At 49.4% G+C, this 22,142-nt stretch overlaps 1 protein-coding gene across 5 annotated transcripts in view; it reads left to right on the top strand.

Annotated features, from left to right (window-relative positions):
* KAZN (kazrin, periplakin interacting protein) overlaps nucleotides 1-22,142 on the top strand; it is a 1,232,668-nt gene that overhangs the window by 1,173,755 nt on the left and 36,771 nt on the right. For 2 of the 5 annotated variants that reach the window (XM_049771973.1, XM_049771974.1), the window contains 5 exons: nucleotides 6,014-6,184; nucleotides 9,150-9,339; nucleotides 11,724-11,854; nucleotides 14,831-14,881; nucleotides 16,527-16,650. In XM_049771973.1, coding sequence (XP_049627930.1) covers nucleotides 6,014-6,184; nucleotides 9,150-9,339; nucleotides 11,724-11,854; nucleotides 14,831-14,881; nucleotides 16,527-16,650 — 667 coding nt within the window. Of the gene's footprint in view, nucleotides 1-6,013; nucleotides 6,185-9,149; nucleotides 9,340-11,723; nucleotides 11,855-14,830; nucleotides 14,882-16,526; nucleotides 19,028-22,142 lie in introns of those variants that run through there. The other 3 variants (XM_049771975.1, XM_049771977.1, XM_049771976.1) reach the window with 2 other exon arrangements.

The following is a 22,142-nucleotide window of genomic DNA, read 5'->3' as shown; positions in this document are numbered from 1 at the left end:
CTGCTGCCTGCATCTTTCCAACTACACTTTATGAGACAGGTTCCATACCTTTCCCATGCCTGTCGCTAACAGACATACTGTAGCTAGGAGAGGACACCCCAGGAGAGCAGTGGCAACCAAGGAGACAGTGTCGCCTGCTCTCTTGCTCCTCGGTCCTGTTGCCAGCTCCCCTGTGTCTCTGCACACACAGTGGAGAAGAGAGAGCACTCTTTGGGATTTATTCCTTTTCTTTGATATTTTTTTCTTTGTTTTGCTTTTGGGCCCTACTCTGCAGCACTTAGGCTTCTGGATATGCACTCAGAAAACTCTTGGCAGGGTTCAGGGACCATATGGGATGCCGAGGATCAAATCCAGGTTGGCTGTGTGCAAAGCAAATGCCCTACCTGTTGTGCTATCACTCTAGCTTCTCCAGGGTCTATTTCATATGGACACTTGGCCTTTGATGTGGCTCCACCTTCCTGCCCTAAGCAACCCCCAGAATCTCCTGATACCATGGGGGGATCAGCTTCAGATGATAGCCCCTCCCATCTCGCTCCTTCTCCTCTTTGGTCTGGGCGTGGGGGCCCTTGTTCCCAAAGGCACCTGAATCTTCGCAGGAGAGCCTAATGCAGCACAGGGAGGTCTTGTTGGAGGGGGGGAACCCGGCTGTGACCGAGACCATCAGCATATTCTTCAGGTGCTCCAGAAGAGTCTTGATACGAGAAATTAGCTCACTCACATAAGAGGGTGATGGATCCCACAGCTTGACATCCAAGCTAGTTTCCCTGAAGTTATGGATCCTTGTGGGGTGATAGTTGAACCAGTCTAAAAGAGACAATCTGATTCTCCCTCAACTTTCAAAGAGGGAGAACAGTTTTTCTCCACCTTCTGTGCAGGCCCTCAATGCATACCATGGTGTAGGGGCCAGTAGGGGTATGGGAGATGGATGGAGGAGGCAGTGTAATTGGAAACACACATTCTCAGACACAACCATGAATGTTTGGGTCAAAAATCTGGCATGGCCCAAGCAGATGGACACCTTGAATTAGCGCAAAGGTGTAGACCAGCCCACCAGGTCAGAAATTCTTCCACCTCTGCTCTCCACATACCATTCCTGCTTCCTCATCCCCTAAGGATTCATGAGACAGCTGATCCAAGATCAGCACTGTCCATGCTGCACTTTCTAGTATACAGAAAACAAGCTGGGGGTGTATGTGGAAGATGAGGAAAGCAAGCTGTGTGAATATATATGGGTGTGTGTGCTTGCAGTCTTATCATTGTTACTTTTGCCACTGTGCACTGAGTCAGGTGTGAAAAAATGAGTCCTGGAGCCTTCCAAGGCCTTTCCGGCAGCCTCACTCCCACTTTAGGTCCCACTGGCAAGACGAGAGAAGCAGACAGACCTGTGAGAGGCTCCATTGGGTAGGACAGGCCACAACAACCCCACACAGCCATTCTGAGGCCCTGACCTAGAAGAATTCACAGAGAGCAGCCCAGACTGGGGCTTCAGGTGTGCTGGACCTTGGGATATGGGGTTCAGAATGGGAGAGAGTCATAGCCTGGGGCCATACTTAGAAGAGGAGGAAAAGGTATTTCAAAATACCAAGGATGAATGTAGTGCTAGGACACCAGGAGTATGATGAACAGGACAGCTCCCTAAGGAAAATGGTGCCATCTTCCCAGGCACACTGCCAGGGCTGGGACAACCTTAATAATGGCACTTCCTGTGTGAAGGACCGCCACCTCTACCTTTGCTGCTATTTTGTCAGGCATCTCTCCTTGGCCACAGGCCGTCATATTGGCTGAAGGAGTAGAAAGGGTGAAAAGTGCTGTCATCAGGGCTTCTCCACACACAAACATCCCCCATTCTTAGAGGCCTTATGGACTAAGGATGCTCAGGGACTACCAAAGTGGTGTGCCAGTTTGTACGGGAACACTGGGGAGGGTCAGTGAACTATGGGCCCCTGCATATTCGAAGCTTCAACTCCAACCCCTTAGAGCCATCTTCCTGGCCCCTACATTAGATTTCCTGAATACTTGCCCCTATGGCACAGTCACTCACATCTCCACAGTTTTCTTTTTCTTTTTCTTTTCTTTTTTTTTTGGGGGGGTTTTTGGTGTTTTGGTCACACCCGGCAGTGCTCACGGGTCACTCCTGGTTCTATGCTCAGAAATCGCTCCTGGCAGACTCGGGGGACCATATGGGATGCCGGGATTCAAACCACCATCCTTCTGCATGCAAGGCAAACACCTTACCTCCACGCTCTCTCTCTGGCCCCACATCTCCACATTTTTCAGAGACCAAAAGACTCATCTAGTCACAGGGTTCTTAGCCAGTCACAATGCTCTTTGCCAATGCTTCTCTGTGTCTTATAACAGGGCCTCATATTTGCCACTGTAATTGTGTTCTTTCTTGGGAATCAAATTCTCCTGGACAGTCAGTTAGATACTTAAGACACAGAGGCTGAGGGTGTCCCTTACAAGTTCAGCCAGTGGTGGGGTGGAGTGGAGACACGGAGGAGGCAGAGTATGTAGCTGTGGAGGCCGAGGAAGTAATGTGACCTTCGTACTTTAAAAAAAATGGGAGATTATTTCTAAAAGATTCTCTTTGCCTTTATTGTAATACTTGCAGCAACATTGGGATTCTCTTTAATCATGACTGAGCCCAACCCACATAAAGCCACAAGTCCTGGTTTTATTGCATCTCTTCCAGCATCTTGCAACTTAGCTGTTGTTTGTTGTTTTTATACTCTGTCCTCAGGGATCACTCTTGGCAGCACTAGGGGCTATTTGTGGTACTAGACTTTGAACAGGCTCATACAGAATCAAAAGTGGCCACATGCGGGCCCGGAGAGATAGCACAGTGGCATTTGCCTTGCAAGCAGCCCATCCAGGATCAAAGGTGGTTGGTTTGAATCCCGGTGTCCCATATGGTCCCCTGTGCCTGCCAGGAGCTATTTCTGAGCAGACAGCCAGGAGGAACCCCTGAGCACCGCTGGGCGTGGCCCAAAAACAACAACAACAAAAAAAGTGGCCACATGCAAGGCAAGTGCCTTACTTCCTGTGCTATCTCTGGCCTTTTTTTTTTTTTTTCATTGACTTATATTTCATGTAAGACCAACACCTTCACAAACAGGACTTAAAGGCCCTTTAGCCTCCATCGTCTTGGCCATGGCAACAGCCTGCACACTCTGTCCTCCAACTCCTCAAGGGATGCCTCAGGCCTCACCTGGAGCAGGTATTCACAGTCTGTCAGCTCATCAAGGAATATGGAGGTCAGAGGTCCTATAGGCCCTGGAAAGTTCACAGAATTGTGATTTCATGGAAGGCTGTCCTCGGCCATGTTCTCTGTCTCAAGGGTGTAATTTGGACCTAGAGGAGTCCCTGTAAACCCAGCTGAGGAAGGTCTCTCAGCAAGCCTTGGACCAGTCAGGGGTGAGGGCTGGTCATGGCAGTCTGGTGTGTGAAGCCACTGCCACTAACCACTGTCACCTCCCTACTTGGCCCATATGCTCCTGCAGCCCTCTTCTCATTGTACCCCCATCTATTGAGTGATCCCCATGAGGTAGCAGGACAAAGGAATTCACCTTACTGTCTGGCATTCAAAGCCTCCTCCTAGAATCTGAACAAATCCTACCTAAAGCCTGTTGCAGGGGTTCTCCTCCATCTTGCCTCCTGCCTCAGTTACCAGCCTGGCTTGAGATGTCCCCCAGACTATGAAATGGGACCAGCATTTGTCCTGGTGGTGAGGGGCTAAGTGTAACCACATTACTAAAATCCTTGGCACCACACTGAGCCTCTATACCTATGGCAGGACCATAATCATATCAGAGGGGTCAGAGCTTGCACCATGTCAAAGAAATATGGGGTCTTCCCAGCTAACCTCCAGCTGACTGCTCATGTTCGGTGGAGCCAGTGATTCACATGAGACACAGAGGCCAAAATGATGCGAGGGTCCTACTGAACCTTCTTCTGAATCCACAGCCCTTTCCCCACCAGCCAGCCTGTAAAATCACCCCACATTTCATATCTTCAAGCCCAGATGAATGAGTCTGAATCAGAGTCATGCAAGAAATAATCCAAACCAGGTTGAGGGTGAAATATATATAGTCCAGCAATCTTCTACCTCGTATCTCCTCCACGCTGCCTGCCAGAACTGTTTTTATTGAGTACAGAGACCACCCCACCTTGGGACAGCAAGGACAGAGTAAAGGCAGATAGCTCAGGCTATTTTGAGCCTGTCTCACCCAGGTTTTCATATAAGACATCTTTGTTTTGGATTAAACCAAATTGTAAACAAACAGATACAAAGAAACCAGGAATGATCTTTGTTTTGGGTAAAATAAGGTATAACCTAATACCAGCCCACACAAGGCTCTCCTGTGCCCTCTGGACAAAGCCCTTGGCTCTGGGAAGCACCCAACTGATGCTGAGGGGCTCCATCCTCTAACCCCAGGGGTCACACTTGTCACCTGTACTAACCCCTCCTGAGCGAAGCTCCAAGTAGAATGGGGTGGCGTGAGGCAGCCGCACTGCACTGAGAATGACTGTTGCCCTGGTACCACCTGGCATTTTGTACCTGGCATTACCAGCTTCTCACCAGTACCCCAGGATATCACATTGAGTTTGTTTCACAAATGAGGTGATAAGTTGGGTGGGTGGGGCAGGAGGCAGAGCTTCCATAACTTGTCTACACATGGAAGTGAGATGCCCACCTAGGCAATACTCACTCTGAGGGAAGATGCTAGCAACACCTGAGGAAAGCCTGATCCTTGCATTCCCTATCAGGCCACCCTAGGGCAAGGACACTCCAGAAAGTTCACAGTCCTTCCTTCCACAGTGTGCTGACGGCAATATACAGGCTGCTGTTCTGTGAACTGTTTTTATGGCATATCACTGCTCTGACCTGCAGGCAAGAAGGAGGCTTTTCCAGTGTAGAATCTGCATGTTTTCATCTACTTGGGGCCTGCTGACAGCATCTGTGAACATTGCTTAGATTGACCTATATCTGACGCCCATACAAACCCAGGTTAGACACAACAGGGACACTCTCCTGGGTCGGTAGTCAGGTTTGAGTAAGAGATCTGGTGCTAGGCAATCAGCAGGAGCATACAGAGGAGGAAATTGAGGCCCAGATAAATCTGTGCAGGCCATCATAGCAAAGCCTGAGCCAGCTTCCTTCCCTCCCACATCTGGTCTGAGGGAGGGCTGGCATGGAAGGTTGGCCTTGGTGGAGGCTCACGCTGTGGGCTTGGCTCTGGGCCCCTGAATAGCGAAACCTTGACTGGAATTTTTTTTTTTCAGGAAGGGCTGCCTGTGGATCTGAAACTTGGCCTTGCCCCAGGTCATACCACATGTCCACACCCCGAGCCAATAGATTACACCCCAGGACAATCCAGGCAGCTGCAGAAGACGGTGCTGCCTTCAGCCTGGGCAGAGGTTCAGTGGCTGCTCTGTCTGGGCTGTGTCCTCTAGGTGCTGCCTGTGGTCATGTGGTTGGTTCTGGGAGACCTGCTAGCAAATAGCAGAACTAAGCCCCACACTCTGACTTCTGTCACCCTCCATTTAGTTTTTGCCTCACGTGAGATCATTTCATTTTCAAAATTATTCTTTGGGGGAAAAACTGGTATTTCCTCCTTCAGCCTGCAGTGGAAGTCCAATAGACTGTCTGTGACATCACACACTGACGTTAACTGACATTAATGTTCTGATCCCACTCAGAGTTTGTCTCTGTTCGTTTCTTGGGTAGTAGGGGGCTGAGGAAGGAACTCGGGGCCTCCCACTCCCAGTCTCTTCCCCCTCATTGTTTTTGTTTTGTTGTTGTTGTTTGGGGGGGCACACCCAGTGGTACTTAGGGGATACTCTTGGCTCTGTACTCAGAAATTGCTCCTGGCATGCTCAAGGGACCATATGGGATGCCAGGAATCGAACCTGGGTCTGTCCCATGTAGGTCATGTGCAAGGCAAAGACCCTACCTCTGTGCTGTCTCTCTAGTCCCATTTCCCACCTCATTGTAATGCTGCTCTCCCCCTAGGAGAGCGAGGATGCAGTCAAAGCTCTTGCCAAGGAGAAGGACCTGCTGGAACGGGAGAAGTGGGAGCTACGGCGCCAAGCCAAGGAGGCCACTGACCACGCCACAGCGCTACGCTCTCAGCTGGACCTTAAGGACAACCGCATGAAGGAGCTGGAGGCTGAGTTGGCCATGGTGAGGCCCACAGCACACAGGCTTGTGCTCTTGTCTGCAGGTTCCTTTAGGGATCCCTGATGGTGGGGGTGAATGGATGGGAGAGGGATGGCCAGTCCAGGGGGAGCTTAATGGAGGGGCAACCATGGAGAGAGGGGGTCAGTGATGTTCCAATAGCTTCCCCCCTCTGTGGGGCCCAGATGTGGGAGTACATACCATCTCCTTTTCCACACTGATAGGAATATAGCAAAAAACAAAAGGCCTATGGGGCCGGAGAGATAACACAAATGTAGGGCATTTGCCTTCCAAGTGCTGACCCAGGACCAATGGTAGTTCAAATCCGGGCATCCCATATGGTCCCCCATGCCTGCCAGGAGCAATTTCTGAGCAGAGAGCCAGGAGTAACCCCTGAGCACCACCAGGTGTGCCCCCCCCCCCCAAAAAAAAAAAAACAAACAAACTGAAACGCCCTTTGGGCCAGGATGTGGATGGCTCCATGGTAGAGCTGATGCTTCCAGTGTCTGAGGCCCTGGGTTCTACCCCTAGCCCTGCTAAAAACAAACAAACAGACAAAACAACCAAGACTTAATTGATTTAAAATATGCATACCTGGGGCTAGAGTAATAGCACAGCAGGTAGGGCATTTGCCTTGCACTTGGTTTGCACTTGACCCAGGTTTGATCCCTGGCATCCAGTATGATCTGCCTGAGCCTACCAGGAGTAACTTCTGAGTGTAGAGTCAGGTATGGACCAAAAACAAAGCAAAACAAAAAAACATACCTATAAGGCAGTTGCCTTGCATGTGGCCTATGCAGGTTTGGTCTCCAGCACTATATATGGTCCCCTGAGTCCTGCCAGGCACTCCTGAGCACTGAGCTAGAATTAAGCCCTGAGTACCAACAGGTGTAGTCCAAACAACCACCCCCCCCCACACACACACACCCAAACCCACACAAATAATACACACACACAAATAATACACACCTAAGAACACATTTGCAAGGAACTAGAACAGAAGAATGACCAAAATATCACCTCCGAGGAAAAGGTCACTGGTGGCTTCTTTCCCTTTGTTTCTGTCTTTTCCTTTGTTTTGACTTTTTCCCTTTGTTTTTCTTTGCATCCTATTTCATCTGCGTCAGTCAAAATTTCATCAGTGGTGAAAGTATCTTATGTGCTCCATCAAAGGAAAATAATGTTTTTCTTTTCACTGATCCAGAACAAACTTTCACCATCCTTCCAGATACCCTGGGAAAGGGTTGCTGCCCTCATGTGAGGTCAGAATTCCCTTCCCTTCCCCTGTGTGGCCTCTGATCCTAGACTCTCCACCCCTGCTTCTAGATTCTCAGCCCATCCCACCTCCCCACTGTCTGGGAGCTCATGGCTTGAAGGAGCTGTCATCACTGCTAGATGCTCCCTTGAGGGGCCGGGGTGAGAGCAGGACACCTCTGTGGAGATTGGGAGTCCCACATAGCACTCAGAGGGGCTACCAATGTGAGGATATTCAGGAGACCAAGCCAGGCCCCTCACATACTAGCTGGTGACCCCATTGTGCCCTGTCTGGGCTCAGTCCCAGGAACTCTGAATTGCTCCCTGTAGGCCTCAGGATTCTTGTGAGGATCTCAAGTGAAACAGGGCCAAAGGAGCGCTCAGCCCAGCTCCTGAGCATCATGACTAATGAGGCTCTTCTGACTCCAAGGTTTCTGGGATCACTTCCTGAGGGCCAGGACCCACCATACCTTCCATCACCCTTACCCCACGCCCCGAGTCCTGAGGTGCTCAGTGGGATTCCTTCTCCAATGCCGACCCCTAGTGGTGAAAGGAGTGAGGAGTCTGCAGCTGAGGTGCTTCTCCATAAAGCTTCCAAGCTTGGAAGTTTCTGTCCAAGAGGACAGAAACTGAGGGTCAGAGGACGGGAGGGACCTGCCAAAAAGAATGCAGCAGGGGACTGGAGTAGTGGTGCAAGCGATAGGGCATCTGCCTTGCATGCGCTGACCTAGGACGGACCTTGGTTCGATCCCCCGGCATCCGTCCCATATGGTCCCCAAGCCAGGAGTGATTTCTGACTGCATAGCCAGGAGTAACTCCTGAGTGTCACCGAGTTTGGCCCAAAAAAGTGGTAGGCCTATTTAGTTCTAAGACAATGTCTGCCCTTATCTCACCTGAAACCTCTTTCCCATGAGCCCCAGTACTCCAGGAGGTACCCAGGGCCCTGATCAAGCTGTAGAAAACTAGAGCTAAGAGACACAACAGGTTTTCTGTTTGATCTGTGTCCATTTCCGGGCAAGCCAGCATTCACAATGTCTCTGCTATTTGCATCCCCACCTATCCCACACCACCATAGAATATCAGGATTTGCTGGAGATCTCAGAGCCCATTCTCTGGAGCCTTCTCTATCTCTATTCTATCCTGACAGGAAACTGAGAGCCCAGCTGGTAACGTAGAAACTGTCTATGATGAAGAATATATGTAAATATATTTCTAAAATGTCCCCTCCCCAGACTGCTTCTATTTGACAACTGGTGCCCTAGGCTTGTTGCCTGCTTGTCCCTGGGCTTCCTCTTCTCTTGGGTTGGTATCTTATTCTACACCAGCCTGAGCAATCGTCCTGTCCATAGAATACCTTGTGAAGTGGCAGGCTGAATTTGGGAGAAATACGAGCAGTGGAAGCCAAAAGGCCATTTTCTTATCATTTCATTGGATCCCATTTAGACCTTAGGGAACAGGAAGGGCTGTGTCCCTAGAACCCCTTTCAATTTTGCTCATCTTCCTTGCCTTGACTGAAGCTGAGATAGCCCCCCAGTGTACTCTCAGGGGAGTGCTGGGTTGAAGGTTCTAGACCTACTATGGGCATGTGATGCTGAGTGTGGCAGTTTCATAGAGAAGTAGGACCCACCACATCCTCACCATGATGAGAGATGCCTGCACAGCCGCGCAGTGGGCCTCTCTGATTGTATCCTCTTCCTTCTGTCTCCTCACACCTCAGGCCAAGCAGTCCTTAGCCACATTGACCAAGGACGTCCCCAAGCGACATTCCCTGGCCATGCCAGGTGAGACGGTGCTCAACGGCAACCAGGAGTGGGTGGTACAGGCTGACCTCCCGCTGACGGCTGCCATCCGCCAGAGCCAGCAGACACTCTACCACTCGCACCCCCCTCACCCTGCAGACCGGCAAGGTGAGTCCCAGCCCCTTCTCATAGGTGGCAGGCAGCACAGCCTCGATTTCACAGGATAGCTGTTGGGGGCAGAGGCTATCAATTCTGGAAACTAAAATGTTTGAGAAAGGACCAGAGAGATAGAACAGCTAGTAGGGCACCTATCTTGTATGGGATTGACCCAGGTCTCTGAGCACTGGGATGTGACCCAGATACCAAAAGAAAAGGGAGGGGGGAATAAAATTCTTAAGAGCTGGACCTCAGGCAGAACAGAAGCTAGAGGGTCCAACAAGCTGCACCAGTTTGTCTTCATTTCTCAGTTCATTGGTGGCCATTTGGCCTCGTTTTTAGTTTGTCTTTCTACCAAGAACATAATGGAAAAACCAGGACAGGCTTCTAAGTCCCTTGCCTCTCAAAGTCTAGAAACTATGACTTCGTCCCAGAGACTCTGATTGATCGGCCTGGTCACATGACCTAGATGGGAACCCTTCTTTTAGCTATAGCCCTGTGCACCTTGTGGTCTTGTGGAACAGAAAGGGCTTTCTTCCTCCAGTGCTGACAGGACAGCTGTCAGCTGGGGAGATGCCAAGGTTCTGGGCCGAGCCATCCATGGAAAAACTATTAGGCTCCTACTGCAAGCCTGACACTGTGAACCTGAGGTCTGACATGGATAAGACACCCAGGTACTTGCCCATGTGCAGTTGACACTGCTGGTATGAAGACAAGCTGCCCATGTGTCAGTTAGCTACCCATAGAAAGGTCCCAAAGAGTAGCTGATGCAAGAAGAGAAACCAACAAAAAAACAGGTGATTTACTGTATTCTTCATTTCACACACTTCTTTTCCCCCAAAAAAAGAGATGGGGGAAAATATCTGTGCATCTTATGGAGCAAATGCCACCTGGAGCTGAAGCCTGAGTGCAAGGAAGGAGAAAATCTACTAACCACTTGACATCCGCACCCCCTTTATTGCACAGACATACCACATAGTATGAGCAATAAGGTTAACGCACTTTCACCATCACATTTCAATTAAGACTATTTGAGGGCCCGGAGAGATAGCACAGTGGTGTTTGCCATGCAAGCAGCCGATCCAGGACCAAAGGTGGTTGGTTCGAATCCCGGTGTCCCATATGGTCCCCCGTGCCTGCCAGGAGCTATTTCTGAGCAGACAGCCAGGAATAACCCCTGAGCACTGCCGGGTGTGGCCCAAAAACCAAAAAAAAAAAAAAAAGACTATTTGATCGCTGCTGTAAACTTTTTTTTTTCCTCATCTAAAGGCTATGTGCATCTTATGGTCAGGTGCATCTTATAGAGTGAAAAATACGGTAGTTAGTTAGGGGAAAGAGAGACCAGGTGCCAGTGGGGAAGCTGATAGTCAGGGTAGGCCTCTCTTGGGACTGGCTGAGGCCCAAATTCATCTCTAGATAGGTGGGACCTGCTAAGTCTTGCAGTTAGGAGCTTTGCACACTATCAGGGGATGAGCCTAGGCTGGCCAGAAGCAGAGCCAGCAGTCTGCTTACTTTTGGGAGTACCTAAGGCCCGACTGCCAGGCTTGCTGTACAGTTGTAAAGTCACCCCACATGCAGTATCTCCAACCTCAGGTGAATGAGTCTAAAGCAGGGTTGCACATGAAATAATCCAGACCAGGCCGAGGGTGAAACACATATAGTCTGGCAGACTTCTACCTTGTATCTTCCTCATTGCCTGCCAGAGCTGCCATTTTTATTGAGTACAGAGACCACTCAGGGTGGGACAGTAAAGACAGTGATAAGACAGATAGCTCAGGCTATCTTGAGCCAGTCACACCTAAGTTTATAAGTAAGACAATCTCTGTTTTGGGGTAAATCTAAATCGTAGACAAGTAGACAAAGGAATGAGGGATCATCTTTGTTTTAGGTAAAATGAGGTTTAACCTAACATGCAATGTGAGGGGTGGAGGCAGAAGAACCAATGGGAGGCTACTAGGGTCTTCTAGGCAAGCGATATTGGTAATGGCTCCAACTCCATGAGGGTTGGCAGTGTGTGTGTGTTGGGAGAGAGTTGGGTCAGAGAAATAGAAGAATCTGGATTTGTGTTTGCAGGTTTGCCAGTGATGACTGGGTATAGGGGATCATGGAAAGAGGAACAAACTTAGTTTTTGGCTTAGGGAGCTGGAGTTAAAAGTGGCTAGGGACTGTGGACTGTTCACATAGTGGGAGAATGGTGATTCCATCTCTGGGTCTCTCTTACACTGGCCTCCCACATGTCTCTTCTTTTTTTACCCCAACCAGGATGGGGCTTCATTGGACCCAGGGGCTGGGGATCTTTCATAGACTGGAGGCAGGGAGCGCTGTGGGATAAAGGGGCTGTGGGATAAAGCCTGTTCAGTCCAGCCCTCAATGACCATCTGTTCCCTGATTTCCAGCGGTCAGGGTGAGCCCTTGCCACTCCCGGCAGCCCTCTGTCATCTCCGACGCCTCTGCCGCCGAAGGTGACCGGTCATCCACGCCAAGTGACATCAACTCCCCTCGACACCGGACACACTCCCTCTGCAACGTAAGGCCAGCAGCAGCGGGGCTGGGGCCCGGAAGCTGCAGGGCAGGGGCGGGGGGTGAAGATGTACCCACTGTTTCCTCTCGTCCTCCCAGGGAGCACTCTGGCGAAGGAACTTCCCGTTCTGTCCTTTCCTTTTGCAAGAAGAGATGGAGGTGGGGAGAGAAAAGAAATGAGGCCCGTTTGCTCCTTGTGTCCGGGAGGGCAAGGAAAAGTCCAGAGAAAGGCAGGCCTGGGTCAGCATTGAGGTGTGGCGCCCCACATCCCCTCTGGAGGCCTGTGTCTGGGCCGGTGGGCCTCTCCCCCTGGACGTGGCCCCTCCACAGCTCAGCCCTTACAGCACCACCTCAGTTCCCTGTAGCATCTCGGCCTTCCTCCAGAAAAGAGCCTGATTGTTCTGGATTCCCAGGAGCTCTGGCATGTTCTGCCTCTGGAGAGGCATCCTGTGACTTTGTTTCAAGTTTGCTGCTTATTAAATCCAACGTTCTTGTATTGCGTACTGGGCACCAGCGACCAGGAGGCACAGTCCCTGGCCCCTATCGACCAGCGGGGCAGACAGGTGGGCTTCCCAGGAGTGAGGGGGCTCATGAAGGTGGGTCAAGTGTCTGAAGTCAGGAGTCTCTGACAATAAACAAGGTGGTCAGGTGTGGGGCCCATGTGCATTTTCATTCCATCATGTACCAGGACTCCCCTCCCATCTCCAGACAGCAGGAATGTAATTGACCCAGGTCTTGACACTCATGGGAAGGTTGTTCTCAGACACTTAGTTACTGTAGCTTTATTCATCAGTGAGGCAAAGACTTAAAAACTAAATGAGGTGTATAGGCTGAGTAAGACAGAATTACCATGGTTTTCCCATGCTGTTATGATCCGCCTGCAAACTCATGAGAATAAACCAGAAAAGTGTTTAGAACTAATAACTACCTAAGGGTTGAAAATCAATTTCAAAAATTCAGTAACTTTTCTATATATGAGTTGTCACCATGGAAACTTTTCTCAATCTATAGTAACAGTGAAAAGATGAGACTGGAGCGATGGCACAAGTGGTAGGGTGTCTGCCTTACATGTGCTAACCTAGGACAGACTGTGATTCAATCCCCTGGCATCCCGTATGGTCACCCAAGCCTGAGCACATAGCCAGGAGTAACCCCTGAGCATCACCGAGTATGCCCCCCAAAATATATATGTATGTATAATAACAATGAGAAGAGCTTATGAAAAATAGCTATGAGTAAACTTAATTACTCAGCTCATCTTGGTGATAGGCCTGTATTGAGTTGTACCTAGGGCTTGGCACTGCCCTTACCAGGATGGGGAGATGGTCTCCTTCTAGCCTGAGGCCCCTTAAAGGGCCTGGATTCTTTTTTCATCTGGAGCTGTAAGGAAGCAGTGTTGTATTCCACTCATTCCTCAGGAGAGAACCCTAGTGGCAGAACCCAGACAAGGAAGATGAGCCACTGAACAGGGCTCTACCATCTGGTTCTTGGAGACCACAATGAATTATACCTATAACCAGGGCCATTCATTACAGAACAGGTGAGGCCCAACCTGCGACCAGATATCCTGAGGTTTCCATGCAACCCTAAATGAGAAAACAACCTTAAGGGCCATGCTTTGTTATTCCATGGGCAGGCCCAAGGGGCCTCTGACATCTATAGGAAAATTCATCTTGTGAAATGGGTCCCCCTAGGCCATTGAATTGCATTTGGCCTGAGTTGCATATTGCCCAACTTGCTCATGGCATGTACTCTGCTCTAGAAAGCATTTCCAGCACATTTTCTTCCAAGTTCACCTTATACCAGGTCCTGCGCCCAGGAAACGGGCACTTCTTTTAGCCAGTCATCTTTTCATGGACACTGGCCTCATTCTCCTCCCTGTAAATTTGGCAAAAACAACCCTCTGCAGGGTAGGCTGCCAAATCTTAGCTGCCTGCCAGACACAAATGTGAGATGGGACAGAAGGTGAAACTACCATTTTGTATACCCCTGCCCTAAGTCAACGATTTTCATCACCCATCTCAGATGCACAAAGGCAAGCCAGGGATATCCAGGGATTCAAGTGATTGTTCTCAGCCATCTATGCCAGCATCACAAGAAAATACCATCCTGGGTCATGTGTACAACACCCCATATTCTCATGTTCTGGTCACTTATTTAGAGTAAAGACAGAGACAAGCACACACAGCAACAGCACAGATTGATGGATACTGGCCCAAAAGACAGTTCTTGGTTCTTCATCGTCTTTTCCCCCACAACTCTGTAAACAACCACCAGGGGTCTCTACTAGTAACTACTGGGGTGATTCAAATCTGAACCTCCTACCCCCCTCCAGGTGGGCACCAACTAACTGTGGCATATAGTTATGGCTTTTGCAAACCCACCTCTGTACACACAAAGAAAGGAGTACTGAGTCAAACCATCCAGAATCTAAATTGTAGCTCAGCTACAGGACAATTTTCTGTCTGGAATATTTGTAATATTTGCCAGTGCTACCTGCCTCTCTACAAAAGTAAAGAATTTAGGGGGATTGTTTGCCTTGGAGATTAGAGATGCCATAGCCCCTGAGTCTTTGTGTCTGGGAATTCTTCGGTGTCCTTATGAAAAATAACTGCTAACCTGTGATTCTAATTCTCTGCACCTATTGGAGCAGTGACGTAGAGGCTTCTCTGGGACCAATTTGCTGTTCAAAACTGTGGGGGAATGGGGGTGGCAGGTAGAGTTCAAGAGGCTGGATTGGGCAGGGGTGCAGGGGAGCAAAGATCCAGGCCAGGATTCCTGGTCAACAATACTTCAATGAAGCCCAGGTCCCATCACTTAGCTTTGTGGGTGGTTGAGGGGGCTGGCTCCCCACTGTAGAGTCAAGGTAGCCCCCAAGGGGAGGCTTCCTTCTAGGGAGGACCCCACACCCCATTGAGGGCCATCTCTGCCCTCACATGTCACGTTTCTGCCATTTAATCTTCCTTTTCTTCTCTGGCTGCAGGGCGACAGTCCCGGCCCAGTTCAGAAGAACCTGCACAATCCCATTGTACAGGTAAGTGTGTCTTATACAACCCTCAGCCTGGTCCTGACTGTACCCTCATTCCCCGGGACCCTCGACATTGCCACATCTGGGGAACAATTGGGGAGTTGATCTACTGCCTCGTCACATGTCACATGGTGACGAGTGCCAAGGACTCCTCTGACTTTTCGAGCCTACCAGCTGAGTCCCCATCCTGCCATTCAAGATGAGGCTTCTGACCAAAGGGCTCAGTGCCTCTCCTGCAGGAACTCAGATCCATTCTAACATTTCAGTGCTCCCATCAGAGGAGGACTCTGCCTGAATCTGATGGTCAGAGGGTCCCTGAGATCACATCAGTGTAGTCTGGGTAGCCCACTTGTCACCACTTATCACCATCAGGGATAACTTTTCAAATGGCAGAGTCTGAGTCCTGTATCTGGGAGAATCTTACCCACTAGATATGAGCGGTGAGGCCTAGAACTTGAGGAAAAGCAAAGATGTTTTGGGTACCAAATGGGTAGGCAGAGTCCCAAAGTTATTTGGCCTTCCCTGACCCCTTTTCAGAGGGGGAAAAAAATCACTGAAAGGACCCCTGGAAATCTATCATCTTAAAGCAAACAAACAGCACCCCCTAGTTGTACCTCAGGCAGTCACCACCTCACCCCACCATCCCCTGTATCATTCATTCCAGCACCCTCCAGGCAGCTCTGTCACCCACTCTGGGAAAACACTGCTCTGGAACCTTCACCTTTTTAATGAAGAGCAGCACCCTTGTCCCCATAGAGCAACACTTGAGAATTTGCAGGTCTCTTACAAACACTAGCACTCCTAAATTTCTCTCTCTCCCTCCCTCCCAGTATCTTCACTGTGGCATCTTCCCATACATACACAAGAGCAAACAGCTCGAAGAGCCTGATGTTCTCCCAGCTTTCATGGCTAGTGTTTTAACCAAGACCCAAAGCCTAGCCCCAGCCTCCCTCTTCTATAACCAGTAGCCAGCTTAGTGTCCTGGACTTTTGCCACCCTTGCTGCAGGCTGACACAAAGCTCAGTTTCTTCTTCCTTCTTTCTGGACCCTGCCAGGCCCTTTTTCCACAGGCCCAGGGACATAAATACCAGGTTCAGTGGCCCTATACATAGGGCACAGGTAGAGTACCCAAAGGGTCCTGTCAGTCCTCTATATGTAAGGAAAGGCTATTGATGAAACACAGTAAACATATGAACAGTACAGAAGCTACCAGTAACTTATCAAGAGTAGGGGCCAGAGTGATAGCTCAGTGGTAGGGTGTTTGCCTTGCATGCGGCCAACCCAGGAAGGACCCTAGTTGAAGTCCTGGCATTCCATGCTCCCCTGAGCCTGGCAGGACTGATTTCTAAGTGCAGAGCCAGGCATCCCAAGTGCTGCTGGGTATGGCCCCAAAACAAAACAAAACAAAAAACTTAGCAAGTTTCTGTGAGCCTGTCCCTACTCTATGAGTAGCCATCCTCCCTTTACTATATCCTTGTGATAGTTGGAGGATGTTTTCCCTGAAAGCTGTTGCTCTAATGCCTTCCACCTTGCCACCCTACCCTCATTCCCTGGCCACTTCGCCCCTAGTTGTCCCTGCCTGCCTCCTGCCTCATCCCTGCTCAGCTTGGCTTTGTTTTTCTCCCTGTACCCCCTGGTCCTGACTCCGCAGTCACTAGAGGATCTTGAAGACCAAAAACGGAAAAAGAAGAAAGAGAAGATGGGATTCGGCTCCATCTCGCGCGTCTTCGCCAGAGGGAAGCAGCGGAAGTCCCTCGACCCTGGCCTGTTTGATGGTACCTCTCCCGATTATTACATAGAGGAGGACGCGGACTGGTGATACCCGCTTCCCTTCGCCTGCGGCTCTGCAGGCGTGTCTGTGCGAGTGGGATGTGCGTGCGAGCTTAGGGGTGCGTGTGGGGTGTGCAAGGCGATGCGTGTGCGTACGGGGGGGGGGGCTGGGGGCCGTGGGTGACCCCCACAACGGAGCGCCAAGTCACGTGTGACCCCTTTCCCCTCCGTCGCCACCTCTGTAATTGATGTATATACTACAAACGTGTGTGACTGTCAACTCTTGTTTTCTTTGGAGCGATACAGTTGTGTTGTTAACCTGAGTTTGTTTTTTTATTTTTTTGTTTCGTTCGATGTTCGTTTTTCTTTTCTTGTTCGGTTTGTTGGGCTGTTTTACTTTTTAATTGTTGTTTTGTTTTGTTTTCCTCCTCCTCCCCTCTCCTTTTTATGAAACTTGAAAACTTGAAGGACTGCTGTGTATCTGTAAATAACCAAACTCTTGTGCACTTCCGTGCGTGGAAATGTCCCTTGTCCACAATTGCTACTTCTGGAGCCTGTGTCCCCTGAGGATGTGGTCTGTTTCCCATGTGTCCCCTTTTTTGTCCCCACTGTGTGAACATGTGGGACCAGACCCTGTTCTCAGGGCGTGCCCAAGTCACTTTAACCACCAAAATGCCACTGTCGTCAGGCACGGCCTCTCTCCACACTCGCTCGCCTGCTCTGAGCTGGCTTTGTCCAAGGTCAGATGATCGGGCTCTTTTTCATGGCCTGCCAGTTTTTAAAATTGCATTGCCCTTTCTTTATTTCTTTATGGGGAAAAAATTGTTTCATTTAATTTATTTGCACAGATGCAGAAAACATAGTCTATCTAAATTATTACATAAATATCGGAATGTCTATTTTTCCAAGGGTGGGTGGGGTGGGAGGCGGGATTTCTGTTGATTTGTCTTTTCTCTGCTCATGCTACTGCCAAACTGCACAAGGTCGAATCTAGGATGCCCCGAACCCAGGGATCGTTGGAGTTCAAAGCTTGCTTCTTTCTGTTCTTCCCCACTCCTGCCCTTTGCTACTCTTCCCTGCCTGCTAACGCTGTTTCCTCCTTCCTCTTCACCCTGAGCATCCTAGGCCCTTCTCACCATCTGCTAGCCCTGCAGCACCGACCTTGCACACTCAGCTCCTGCTGGAAAGGTCTTTGCTCTGGGGGTCAGTCTTTTGAGAGAGGTTGAGTGCAGAGTGAGACAGCTCCCCTTGTGGGCAGAGGATGCCTGGTGTCCTGAGTTCCTGAGGGCCTCACCTAGAGAACTCCAACTTTCTCCTTCAGCTGTCTTCTCTCATCCTTGCTCTATTCTGCATTTGGGCCAGCAGGTGTTACTCTGGGAGCTGGCCCGACCCAGGGGAGAACCATTGAGGTCAGGTCCAGCTCCTACCCGTTTAGCTAACTTGGTATCCCTTGGGTCTGGCCAGCTGGTCCCAGCCTGCTCAACTCCCCTCTGGGAGAGAAGGGCTGGCAGGAGCTTGCACCCACGTGGGGAGCAGTGTTAAACCTAAGGAGGCTCCCCCAGTGAAGAAACAGTGTGCAGTGATGTCCCATGTAAGGCCACCAGGTGATGGAGAAACTGACCGCTGTTCAGCCTGGCCCTCCCACAGGCCTAAACCTTTTCTTTTGATCTGTGATTCCCCCTCCTACTCCACCTTAATTACTAACACAGCTCAATTCACAAAATCTCTAAACAACAGAAATGATCTAATGGTGACGTTTTCAGCTTTTAAAAAGAAGCAGGAAGACAATTTAAATGCTGGTGCCTCTCCATCAGAATGGGGAGGATCTTTGGTCCAAAGTCTCAAAACAAATCTGAAAACCTCCCAGGCAAGCCTCCCTTTGCCCTCCCATCTGCTGGAGTTTTGGTGGGGTGGGATTGGAAAGCTGATGGAGATGCCTCACCTGGGTCTTTCTAACCTCCCCTTGGCTGTTCTGTCTAACCATGCCTGGCAGTGAGGGGGAGAGGCCTGAGCTGGCATCTCTCTGCAGAAAGAGATTTCTAGAAAATACTTTCTCCCCGCCCCTTGCCCCACTCCCTGTTCAAACAAATTTCTGGTTGATTTTTTTTTTATGTTTTTCCCTTTACTTATGAAACAAAACGAGATTGCAACCACTCCTGGTAATGATTTAGTAGTTCCTTTTCATTTCAGTTTTTGTAAATTAGGAGATAATTCTAAGAGTTACTAAGGATGATTTATTTAAGAGAACTACGTCAAATAGCGAATGAGTTATGGGTAACATTAGATGAAAATGACCTTTCCCGTGGGAAAGGTTTCTTGAAGGCATGGATGCAAATATAAAATATTAAAAAAAATCTAAATAAAGCTTATTTTAAAATATTATCGAATCCTATGTTATTTGATCGTTTCTATCTGGCTCCGGTGGGAGGCTGCGCTCTGCTGGGAAGCCCAAGTCCCAATGACCTGTTCTGGAATTCCAGGGCTGGGTCCGCAGAGGGTGCTGGGAGGGACCGAGGAAAGCTGCTGGATTTGGGGTCCATAGAAGGCCTGAGGCTGAGGTGGCCTCCCAGACCTCTCCCCTTGGCCACCTTGACTAAAATTTGGAGGCACTGTGGGCCACAGGGCTGCCTGTGTTCTGATGCCCCTGGTCCAGCTCAGTCCCCATCTGTCAGCTTTCATCTGCTCCCGTCCCCCAACTCTTCTTGCTCCTTTCAAAGGCCCAGGGGCTCCCTCGAGTCTGGGACCTGTATCTTCCTGCAGACCTCAGGAGGCCTCTGCATTGTCCCAACAGCACACCCTCTCTGGGGCCGGAGAGTTTAAGAGAGAAATGGAGGGAGCCCCAGGACTATCCTAAGGAGCCAGACTTTTCCCAGCCTCCCACAGTGTGGCTCAGATACCCTAATCACTGATTGGAGTATCAACCTCAAGCTCCACCTCCCTGTTTTAAAAAAAAATCCTCTCCTAACAGTAAATTTCTTCTCCCTTTGGCTGAGTAGAAACCAGATGTGTGTGAAAGGAAGACCATGCATGTTGAGACAGTGAAGACCCAGGTTGGGACCCAGGGCCAAGAACTTATCAATGGAGAATTTACTCATTGAAATCAACAACTAAAAAAAAAATTTTTTTTTTGCCCAGGCCCCTAACTCCAAATGTTATTAGAAAATCTTTCCTGCTGAGGCTCAGATGCAGTCAGAATTAGGACCACTGGACTAACAAGGCAAGTGGTCCAAGCACATCCCCCTCTACCTGCCTTTCCTGGCCTCAGCAGGTATCAACCAATCAATTACCGAGCTTCTCCTACTGAGCCCCAAATGGCATCAGAATACTTCATTATTAAAAAAGCCTGACAACTGCCACCACTCAGTCAAAGTTGTCAGCCAGGAGCAGACCTATTTCCCATCTGCCCCAATGTAGCTAGCCTCCCACACTAGATCTAAAGGGGAAACTATGAACTAAAGGGGAGTGATTTGGCCAAAATCCTAGCTCTCCTGTAAGCTTCAAGGTCAGGCCACACCTCACTTTATAGCACTCCTCAAAAGCCACATTATCTTCCTTATTAAATGAACTTCCTGGGCCGGCGAGGTGGCGCTAGAGGTAAGCAAGCGCTAGCCAAGGAAGGACCGCAGTTCGATCCCCCGGCGTCCCATATGGTCCCCCAAGCCAGGGGCAATTTCTGAGCGCTTAGCCAGGAGCAACCCCTGTGCATCAAACGGGTGTGGCTTGAAAAACCAAAAAAAGAACTTCCTACAAAGGCTCCAAGACAGAAATTGGAGTAGGGCATCCAGGTTTAGAATACTGCTGGACTGGTTGTATAGTGCATAGGCCCAAAGGGTTCTCCCCTGCAAATAACACCTTGGATTGTTCAATGTACAACCTCTAGAACTGTACTCATCAGCCCTTCTGCCGTGTTCTCCCATTCTTGCTGGCAGGCTCCAGTAACTGTAGCCTAATAATATAATAACAAAAGTAATATCTAACATTTATTAAGTACTTACCTTAAGCCATGTTCCATACCATGTACGTTACGTATATTAACTCCATAAATCCCTTTAGTAGCTTAGATTATAAGCAGGAGAATTAGACAAGCAGGTGGGTCATGGTCAAGGAGCTGATTAACTATCATCAAATCTAGAAACCTGGCCCCAACGCCAGCACCTTGAACCACCCCACCATGGGGAGTTAATGGTTTTCGGTCATTGGCTTACAGCCTCTGTCATCCACAGATGGAAGAAGATGGAAAGTGGCTGGTCTATGGAATGGCAATTGACTCTAGTCCACTGACCAGCACTTGGGCAGTGGGTCTTCTGGTGCAAGAGTGAATACACTAAGTTCTGGGTAACTGGGCCTACAGGGACCAAGCAAGTGGGCTTCTTCTGTGCTGGAATTGAATCTGGATGGACTCTCACTACATCCTTGCCTACTGTTAGTTAGTCTTGGCATAGCTTGGCACAGCATCGCTTTGGGGACTAATAGGCCCAGAAAGAAATCCTCCACACAGGGAAGTGGTAGGTAGGGCAGAGCAGAAAAGCATGATCATTCAAATAAGTTCTTTCATTCTTATTTTTTTTTTATTTTAATGGTTTTTGGGCCACACCGAGCATTGGTCAGGGATTACTCCAGGCTCTGCACTTAGGAATCACTCTTGTGTTCAGGGACCATATGGGATACCAGGGATCGAAGCCAGGTCGGCTGTGTACAAGGTAAGCACCCTACCCTCTTTACTCTCTTCTATCTTTCTGGCCCCCAAGTTTCTCATTTCTGTCTGGACTTCCTCTGTGGGCCCTGCCTGAATCCTCTTTACTCTACTTACTATACCCTGAGGTCTTGATGGGGTGGATGAGGTGGTGCTGCTGCTGTGTACTTTATTTATCCTGGAAACCAGGACTCAGGTTAATGGCTGTAACCACAGAGGTCCTCAGCCCTTGGATAGTAAGGATTTTTAAATATCTATTGTAGGCCAGGGATGTAGTTCAGTGGCAAATTTCATGCATGAGACCCGGGTCTCAAAGGACTAGAGCACATGAACCAGAGAGATAGCACAGGGTTAAAGGTGCTTGCCTTGCTTGCAGAAGATCCTGGTTTGATCTCTGACACTGTATGTGGTCCCTGAGCAGAGAGTCAGGAATAATCCTGAGCACTTCCAAGTATGCCCCCTCACAAAAAAGCACCCCGCATTTTGCTAGAGAGATAATATAGCAGGTAAAGAAGTTGCCTTGCAAGGAGCCAACCTGAGTTCACTCTTCAGCAATATATGATTCCTGAGCACTACAAGGAGTGATCCTGAGCACAAAGTCAGGAATAAACCCTGAACACAGCAGGGTATTGTCCCAAAACAAAAGAACAAAGAACTAGGGTACATGCTTTACATTCACAGGTGGGTGTTCCACATGGGCCTCTGAGCATTGCCAGGAACTACTCCTGAGAACAGAGCAGACTCTGAGCCCACCACCACAGTCAAAAAACAAAACAAAAACTATGGAGTTTGGGCAGACAGCTG

This window comes from Suncus etruscus, chromosome 4 (genome assembly GCF_024139225.1).
Source record: "Suncus etruscus isolate mSunEtr1 chromosome 4, mSunEtr1.pri.cur, whole genome shotgun sequence".
Taxonomy (NCBI): domain Eukaryota; kingdom Metazoa; phylum Chordata; class Mammalia; order Eulipotyphla; family Soricidae; genus Suncus; species Suncus etruscus.
This window is presented reverse-complemented; position numbering and strand designations above follow the sequence as displayed.